Consider the following 9,819-nt stretch of genomic DNA (forward strand, 5'->3'; position numbering starts at 1 on the left):
TGAGCACTGTTGGGGCCATAATCCGGAAGTGGAAACATCATCATTTCACCATAAACCGGCCACGACCAGGTGCTCCTCACAAGATTTCAGACAGAGGACTCAAAAGAATTATCAGAAGAGTTGTCCAAGAGCCAAGGACCACTTGTGGAGAGCTTCAGAAAGACCTGGAATTAGCAGGTACAATTGTTCCAAAGAAAACAATAGGTAACGCATTCAACAGCCATGGCCTGTATGCACGCTGACTACGCAAGACTCCATTGCTGTCACCATACCAACAGTGAAGTTTGGAGGTGGGAACATCATGGTGTGGGGTTGTTTTTCAGCATATAGCACTGGCAAATGTCATGTAATTGAAGGAAGGATGAATGGAAAAATGTACCAAGACATTCTTGATAAAAATCTGCTGCCATCTACCAGGATGTAGAGGTGGGCGATAAATCGATTTTATCGATTAATTCGAATTTACAATTCAGGACGATGTGTTTTTATGAAAATCGATTTTATTAGGCTACTTATTTTACACGCGAGCGCCAAAAGCGGAACTAATGCGACGCACCGTTCTTCACGGGTACATTAGCGCACCGCACCCAAACACTCTAGCGGTCCGTAGCGGATTCACAAACAACATGGCAACGACAGGGGAAAAGTTGGAGCTTGTGTCCAAGAAAGGTGTTGCTACATCTGTAACATGGAATTGGTTCGGTTTTGCGCCGTCGGACACAGACCAAACAAGTCCTCGTTGCAAAGTCTGTTTAAAAACTGTTGCAACCAAAGGAAGCAGCACGACAAATTTATTCCAGCACCTAAAGCAGAGGCACGCAGCGGAGTGGGAGAAGTGCAGCTCCCAGCGAAATGAAAATAGCTGCAGCACCAGCACAACATCCAAAGCTAAGCAAGCAACCATCCCTGATACATTTTCAAACTGTGTGCCATATGATAAGAATGGGGCACGGTGGAAGGCGATAAGAAATGCTGTTGCGATGTATATTATCCCATACATACTGTGGAAAAGCCGGGATTCATTAACATGCTAAAAGTTTTTACAAGTTTCTAAAAGTGTTTACAATGACGTGGTCTACCATCTCACTTACAAGCATCTTTTTTGGCTTGTCAGATTGCACTTTAACTCTAAAGTAAAAAAAAATAAAAATAATAAAGTTAAAACTTGTTTTGAACCATTTATTTGTCATCAGTAGTTTGATTTTGAGTAGTGGAGGGGAAAATCGATTGAAATCGAAAATCGAATTTATTGTAAAAAAAATCGGAGATTTTATTTTTAGGCCATATCGCCCAGCTCTACCAGGATGATGAAGATGAAATGAGGGTGGACATTTCAGCAGGACAATGATCCCAAACACGCAGCCAAGGAAACTCTCAATCCGTTTCAGAGAAAGAAAATAAATAAAGCTGCTAGAATGGCCCAGCCAATCACCTGACTTGAATCCAATAGAAAATCTATGGAAAGAACTAAAGATCAGAGTTCACAGGAGAGGCCCCCGGAACCTTCAAGATTTGAAGACTGTTTGTGTGGAAGAATGGGCCAAAATCACACATGAGCAATGCATGCAATTAGTTTCTCCATACAGGAGGCGTCTTGAAGCTGTTATTACCAACAAATGTTTTTGTACGAAATATTAAATAAATTTAAATAAGTGTGTTCAATACTTTTTCCCTGTGTCATTCCATTTTATTACACATAATTTATGGACATCTGATTTCTTTGCATGTGTGGGTTGCATGGGTTGTTATCGACATCTGGTGAAAATTTCATGTCAGTAACACCTTTAGAAACATATTTACTGAGAAAAATGGTGACGTGTTCAATACTTATTTTACCCGCTGTACGTTTTTAAGAATTTCAGACCCAAAAACTGAACCGAAGCTAAATTCATATAATAAAAGTTAGCGGTTATCGTTAGCTTCTGCTAAATCTTTTAGTAGTTAACTTTGGAATTAGCAGTGTAGTGGTCATCAAAGCTAACTTTTCAGTTAGCTGTGCCCACCACTGTCCTTAAAACAAATAAAGAAAATTGTATTTGCTGCTTAAAAACAGCACTTTCCTTCCATTAAGACCCTTTATATATCCATATCAATGGATATAAGGTTACTATGGTAACAATGACCCAGCCATAAAATTGTATCAAAAATCTATTTAATCATCTTTACTCATAATTGGAATTGTAACTGGTCAATCTACCTTCCTATGAAAGCCTTCCCGTAAGTGTTCCCTTCATCTTGCACACTGACAAAATTGGAGCCCTAAAGTATATTATGAAATTAGTCCGCAGGAACAGCTTCATCGATCCATTTCAGGTATGGCAGACTCCCATATTCCACTGGGAAGCTCAGGATCTCAGGAATATCATATGGGTGAACTGATCTGGGGGGAAAAGCCACACAAATACAATTCATTCAGGCAAAAATGTGTTAGAAAGGCTTGTTGGAACATCAGTTAAACAGGTTAGTATGCTTAGGTTTACACTGGCACCAGTTTGTGGTTTAAAAAATTATCTGGGATTCCTTATGTGCCAAATACACCTGGAACTGGGAATGATGGGAAATGAGATTAAGCTGGAAGAATAACTTACTTAACTTTCTCTATAAGCTTCTGGACCTTGGAAGTGCGAGTCTGTGCGAACTGTAAGACAAGGGAAAAAGATCCAGTTTGTCTCTAAATTTATGTTAACAGCAACAAAAATAGGACTGGTGTGTATAACTAACTCACCAAAATGATTTCTGTGGCATCTTGGATTTCACCTTTCCAGTAGTACCTAATTTTAGGGTCACATGGTTACATTCATGAGAAATCAATTAGTAAGTTTAAAAATGCGTATCCAAAACGTGCAACAGTGGAAAAAGACATCAGTTGCCCAGGTAATTAGGTGTCCTCAAGAACACTTTGCTAAACATTGGTGATCTCTGTTACTGATTTACAGACGTCCCAACAGGAGTCAGTGCAGACTTACATGATGGAGCTTTCAGGCAAAATGTTGATCGAGGCAGCCAGTTTCCCCTCCATTAAGATCCTACAATAATAAATCGCTGCTGCATTACGTAAATAATAAAATCAGAAAGAATTAGGCAGTACTGGCCTAATTTCTTATGCTTCCCATTGATGGTGTGACCGTTCTGAAAATGAAACCAAAACCGCCATACAAACGCTCATGAACTCGCATTTCCTGTTGCAGTTCTGTCTTTCACACCTAAAAGACCACTACCACCCCCCCCACGCCCACCCATCACTGCAAGTCTGTTCAGCTCTCATTACATTACTAATATTACAAAACACATTTTCCATTTCAGTTGACACTGTAACACACATAAATTATGAAATTATTATTATTATTATTATTATTATTATATCAGGGCAAGCTGTATATTTTGTAAATATTGCATATTATTATTATTTTTATTATTATTGGGTGTCACATGACTATTTTGGTCCAATCATGATTGAGTGATCACACCTGCTTTAAAAGCTTAGCTAGTTTCATTAGCTCATCGATGGATAATAACCCTCTTTACTGTTACAAATTTTTGGTGATTAGTAAAATCCAGAATTTTTTCTTATTCCCCAAACACCACCAACACCCCTCCACCCAAGAGAAAAAACACTGATATAGGAAATGACCCGTGGTTCAAGAACCAATGTCTGAACCGAACCATGCATTTGGAGAATCGTTATACCGCTACTTCCCATAAGTACTGTACACCACTTAGTGAGTAAAAAAACAACTGAATTACTTAATAAGAAACTAAAGTTAATGATCTTTCATTACTTAATTGTACACATATTTTTTAGTTTGACTAAGGAAATCTTATGTGTCACTACTAATTAAAAACTTTGCTACATAAACTACCTGTTTAGATGTAAAAGAAGAAAATGTGTGTAAACAACATTTTATTAACCAATTACATGCAGTATTTCATCTAAAAGTAAATGTAGGACTGATTCCTGGTAACAGAGCAAATAGACTAATCAATAAAAGGTTAAGTGGGCAGCTTGTGTGGAGGAGGGCAGCTATAAGACAGTAAGACTCAAAGGTCTTTAATTAGAGAGGAATTAAAAAAGAAAAAATGAAAATAAGCAATAGCAAGGAAATGATTTCAATCAGGACCCAATGGGTAATGTTTACAGATGCCTACTGCTAATCAGCCATTCAAAAGTTTGGGATGACTTAGACATTTCATTGCTTTTTTGTCTATTAAAATAACATCTGATTGATCAGAAATACTGCTTAGACATTGTTAATGTTGTAAATGACTATCATAGATGGAAACGGCTGTTTTTTCATGGAATATCTACATAGGTGTACAGAGGCCCATTATCAGCAACAATTAATCCTGTGTTCCAGTGGACTGTTGTGTTTGTTAATGCAAGTTTATCATGTTAAAAGGTTCATTGATCATTAGAAAACCCTTTTGCAATTATGTTACTACAGATGAAAATTGCCCTGCTGATTAAAGAAGCAATAAAACTGGCCTTCTTTGAACTAGTTGAGTATCTGGAGCATCAGCAATTGTGGGTCCGATTACAAGATCAAAAAAACTCTCTTCTTAATCAGTCTATTCTTGTTCTGAGAAATGAAATTGCCAGGAAACTGAAGGTCTCACACAATGCAGTGCACTCTTCCCTTCACAGAGTAGCCCAAACTGGCTCTAACCACAATAGAAAGCGGAGAGGGAGGCCCCAGTGCACAACTGAGCAAGAGGATAAATATATTAGAGTGTCTAGTTTGAGAAACAGACGTCTCATAGGTCTTTAACTGGCAGCTTCATTAAATAGTAAAGACCAGTCTGAACATCAACTATGAAGAGGAAACTCTGGGGTGCTGGCCTTCTAGGCAGAATTGCAAAGAAAAAGCCGTATCTAGGAATGGCCAATAAAAAGAAAAGACTGAGATGGGCAAATGAACACAGACATTGGACAATGGAAGATTGGAAAAAAGTGCTATGGATAGATTAATCTAAGTTTGTGGTGATCGGATCACAAAGAAGGAATTCTGTGAGACGCAGATCAAATGAAAAGATGCTGGAGGAATGGTTGAGGACATGTGTCAAGCATGGTAGAGGCAATGTGGTGGTCTGGAGCTGCTTTGGTGATGGTAAAGTGAGAGATTTATACAGGGTAAAAGGGATCTTGAAGAAGGAAGGCTATCACTCCATTTTGCAATGCCAGTGATGTACCCTGTGGATGGTGCTTAGAGCCAGTTTCGTCCTACTGTACGACAGGACAATAACCCAAACACAGCTACAAACTACGCAAGGACTATTTAGGGAAGAAGCAGCCAGCTGGTATTCTGTGTATAATGGAGTGGCAGCACAGTCACTGGATCTCAGCTCTACTGAGCTGTTATGGGAGCAGCTTCACCGCATGATACGTAAGAAGTGCCTATCAAGCCAATTCAACTTGTGGTAGATGCTTCAGTAAGCAGTGGGTGAAATCTCATCAGATTACCTTAACAAACTGACATCTACAATGCCCAAGGCCTACAAGGCTGTAATTGTGCAAATGGAGGACTCTTTGATGAAAGCAAAATTTGAAGAACACAATTATTTTAATTTCAAAATGATTATTTCTAACTTTGTCAATGACTATTTCCTATTTATTTACAGTAGATAATTCCTATTCAAACTCAGTTCATGTGTGTTTTCATGGAAAACAAGGAAGTATTTGTCTACACACACACACATTATCACAACATTACATCGTCTCAAAGCGCTTTACAGCATCCCCACGCAAAGCCCCCAGTGAGTAGGCGACAGTGGCAAGGAAAAACTCCCTAGAAGGAAGAAACCTTGGGAGGGACCAGACTCAAAGGGGGAGCCCATCCTCCAGGGGCCGGCAGGGAGAGTCAAATACAGTAAAATTTGAGACACAAACGGAGAGCAGGGGGGAGATGACAAGCCGGTGCCAACGCTCCCTCGAATCGCCAGGCAACCAGAAGGCAGGGAGCGGGTCATACAAGGAAGATGACACAGGCAGAACGGCAAGCTGGATGTCCTGTTCAATTTTTCCTCCTCATCTTACCTCAGTCAGTGGACCGTGTACCTGATAGTAGTGACTACTTGGTAAGGAGGGTGATTGGCAGAAGACGTATGAATTGTGCCATGTCAATCTTAAGTGTTTCTTCTTATACTAAAAAGTAAATTCTAAGGGGAGGGTGTTATAGCAGTAATATGTGAAGCGTGGCAGCACTTGTTAATACTGTGAGGGGTTGGACTAGAGGAGGTTAATTCAGTTGGTGCCTATGCTTTTGCTATGAGTTAAGGGAGCTAGAAGAGTTAAAGGTGTGTGGATTATTAGCAAAGCTGATATTGAAGTGCAGATCCATTTTGTTAAAAATAAAGCGTATACTCAGTGGCTACTTGTAGGTACAGCTGCCTTTTAATATAGCCTGCACCCCCACACGGTGAATAATGTTGCTGTGAAAGTCAAACAGACAGGGCCAAGAAGTTCACTTCCTGTGTGACTATGCATTAAAATGGCCAAGACGTGTGATTTCAAACATTAAATGTGGTTTGATTGCTGATGCCAGGCATGGTGGTTCTGCAGTCACAGAAATGGTTTCCCTTCTGGGATCTTCATGTACAGGGATGTCTAGAATTTACAGAGAATGGTGTAATTTAAAAAGAAAAATGAGCGAGGTCGGGGATAATTGTCAGGCTCGCTAAAACGATTCTGTATGAAACACACTAGGGCTGGGAAACGTGCAGTGATAATATCGACATTGCATGTTAGGCATACTGCACATACCATGACGGTCACCTGGGCTGACATTACGCCTGGGTGGCATCTAATTTCAAGATAAAATCATGCTAAAGTTTGGCATGAGCTCTGCATGCTCACTCCGAATCAATCAAAATCATTGTTGTCCTTGCTGTCAGGCTCACTCATGGACAATGGTGACGTTTGGGAGAAATTCAACAAAAAATGAGACTGAGAAAAGCAAAGAAGAACTGGTCACGAGAAAACATTAAGCTGTTTTTATCGCGTCTGTTTTTAGAGTGTAGCAATCATGGCACAAGTGCAGAAAATAACAGCTCAGTTCAGAGGTGTACAGAAAGACATCTGTGAATGTACAACTCATCCACCCCTAAAGGGGTTCTGGAGAAAGATAGGGTAGGTAATGAAGCGGTCACTGGGTGTATAAGGGTGACCTGAAGTACGTCATCATTATCATTTGCTATTACCTGCCAATGCCTCTGGCGATTTGCTTGTTGGGACAATTGATAAGTATAATGGAGTGATGGCCTGGTATATAACTGCCTGTCAGTGCTGAGTGCAACTGAAATCCCAGAGTCCTCAGGGCAGGGTACATCACCATGGTAAATACCACCACCTACAAAGGGTAAATACCAAAGTAATAAGAATACGACAATTCATTATTAGCAATAGTAATACTGATAATAATGTACTGACACCAATATGTAAAGCTTACATGTATGCATGAAAAACGTACATGATGGTTACAGTAACACAAATATTAAAAATACAGAATGTCATGTTTTGATTTCGTAGTAAGAAAAGCAATATTGAGTCGTGCTGTCTTGTACACAACGTTTACAAAGACCCTCGATCAGGCCTGATTAGGTGTATAAGAAACTGGATCAGAAGTTCCATTACAAAATCTCTTACTACGGACAATTGTACTATTTAAGACACTGCGATGGGAATGATTCAATGTTTGCAGAGGGTGTCAAAACCATAACCAGAAAAACAGGTCGAATAAGAACTTTCTCATCATTTTATAACGAATGCCTACCACAACCGGTAAATACAGGTTAGGGGACATCGTTCAAATTTCATCCGTTAAGAACTTAAGTTAACAGAGAGAACTTGCAGTATACAGTGCATAATAGTACAAAAGAGATTTCTTTACATAAAATAAGAGATAAACAATCCTCTTACCAAGCAAATTACTAATAATCCTGGACGGAAGAACGGCTGACTAATAGATTCTCTGTGATAACGCTCCATTTTTGCACCCCCGACAAATGCCATTTGTAGTCCTACACAACACTCAGACACATCGGAGTAGTGCTTCAGCCGGAGCGTAACATGAGCTGTACCAGTGGTGGGCAAATACAGCCCAGCTAAACTTACACTTACGCGAAAATACTCCAACCTGCCCGCATCTTCCGGGACCTTTCCTTCTTAAGTCTTTTCCCGGGCCGACAGGCCACGCCCCTTTGCTTTGCCCAGTCACGCCCCTTTCACCTTGCCCAGCCACACCCCTTTGCTTCGCTTCCGTGTGTAAGTGAAATTTCGTTTGTTTACTGTTGGGTTTCCCTATTCTAATTTGCCGTTTTACTTGGTTAATGTCTTCCATCCATCCATCCATTTTCCATCGTATTATCCTATGCAAGAGTCCGGAGCCTAGTGTAAATTTTGTCAAGTATCTAAAGTAATAATCAATAGCAATACATGAATAATAATACATTAAACTTTGGTTTTGTCCACTTGTAAATCCGAAAGCGATAATATATTGTACCAGTTTATTTATTTTTAACTTCTATTTATTTGTAATTTAGAACAAACTTTACTACTACAAACAAAGAATCTGCCCTGACATTTTATTCCTGACCTGAAAGTCTTGCTTATTCAATGATTATACTCCTATATGTGAATTATATTCATATAACACTTTTATATGCTATATGCTGTGGGTGACATTGTGCTTTGGTCAAGGACAACAATCTTCTTGTCTCCACATAAATGCTTTTCTGACCTTTACATACGCTGTTTGGTAGTTGGCATTGGTGCCTCACACCTCCAGGGTTGGGTGTGTGTGTGTGTGTATGTGTGTGTGTGTGTGTGTGTGCGTGTGTATGTGTGTGTGTGTGTGTGTGTATATGTGTCTGTGTGTGTGTGTATATGTGTGTGTGTGCTCTATGCTTCTCTTGTATTGCACAGGTTTCCTCCCACAGTTCAAAGACATACAATAGTTCAATTAGTGTCTCCAATTTGACTATTCTTTGTGTATACAACCTATGATGGACTGGAATCCCATCTATACAGTGCCTCTGTGACAATGTACTGGATAGAGAAGCTGGGACTGAATATGCAGACTCAATGGTGTGGAGTTACAACCCTTTGTCATAATCGATGTGCATCCCTTTAATTCTCATTTGTGATTTTCCACAAAACATTGCTTGGGAGATTCACTGGTGGAGTAAATACCATTTCTTTTTCTTTTTGCTGACAGTCCATAAAAGAATGGATTTATGTCTTTTTCACTATCCACAACACTTGAAAATGGATTGAAGACTTTCAACTTCTCACCGTGTCCTTACCAAACGAACGTATTTGTGGCAGGGCTCGTCTGTTTTCTTTTGATGGAGAAAACAAAATTATGTAGGCTATACATTTAAATATCATTTACGTATTTTAAAAAATATTTTTTTTCAAAATGTCTGTCAGGAGTTACCATAGTGTTGACTCCAGGTTCGGTAATGAAACCTGGAAAGAGACGATGTAACAATTCCAATTCACCGCTAGATGGCAGCGTATAACAGGGCAGCTTGTAAGGATTTCCTACAGTTGTTACCTTACTACCGCAGGGCTGCCAGTTCTCCCGCATCCGGCGTGACCCTCACGCCATAGGACTCTCACACTGATGCAAGAAATCTTCCGGCAAATCTGTATTATTCCATTATAAGCATAAAATTACCTACATCAAAATCGTTGGGGCAGTTTGCAAATCCTACAGACTGTTAACAGGGTAATGAAACTGTTACATTCATGTGAATGAGTGTGCAGGTTGGCGTCGGACCGAAAATCTCATGCCGGCCAGCTGACCGAAGTAGGCAACACTG

The 9,819-nt window shown here is 39.8% G+C and overlaps 1 protein-coding gene across 2 annotated transcripts; it reads right to left on the reverse strand.

Annotated features, from left to right (window-relative positions):
* Positions 1–1,165: 1,165 nt before the first annotated feature.
* LOC111841872 (protein CutA homolog) lies at positions 1,166–8,185 on the reverse strand. Of its 2 annotated transcripts, none has more exons than XM_072714502.1 (6): positions 8,114–8,185; positions 7,195–7,343; positions 2,967–3,026; positions 2,726–2,771; positions 2,589–2,638; positions 1,166–2,380 (listed from the first exon to the last, which is right to left on the reverse strand). In XM_072714502.1, exons 2-6 carry the CDS (start codon positions 7,326–7,328, stop codon positions 2,278–2,280), a joined length of 393 nt encoding a protein of 130 aa, XP_072570603.1. In that variant the 5' UTR covers positions 7,329–7,343; positions 8,114–8,185; the 3' UTR covers positions 1,166–2,277. The 2 variants fall into 2 exon arrangements, with proteins under 2 accessions (XP_072570603.1, XP_023663763.1); XM_023807995.2 differs by having other exon boundaries at positions 7,913–8,175.
* Positions 8,186–9,819: the final 1,634 nt, after the last annotated feature.

The sequence above is a fragment of the Paramormyrops kingsleyae genome, chromosome 7, assembly GCF_048594095.1.
Source record: "Paramormyrops kingsleyae isolate MSU_618 chromosome 7, PKINGS_0.4, whole genome shotgun sequence".
Lineage (NCBI taxonomy): Eukaryota > Metazoa > Chordata > Actinopteri > Osteoglossiformes > Mormyridae > Paramormyrops > Paramormyrops kingsleyae.

What these genes read in the sequence shown, in the direction of transcription:
- LOC111841872 (XM_023807995.2), bottom strand. Translation starts at nt 8,005, where the DNA reads ATGGCATTTGTCGGGGGTGCAAAAATGGAGCGTTATCACAGAGAATCT. An exon ending in ATCGCCAGAGGCATTGGCAG is followed by an intron (nt 3,027 to 7,194) that starts GTAATAGCAAAT and finishes TTATTATTGTAG; the next exon opens with GATCTTAATGGAGGGGAAAC. An exon ending in ATGCCACAGAAATCATTTTG is followed by an intron (nt 2,639 to 2,725) that starts GTGAGTTAGTTA and finishes CTTGTCTTACAG; the next exon opens with TTCGCACAGACTCGCACTTC.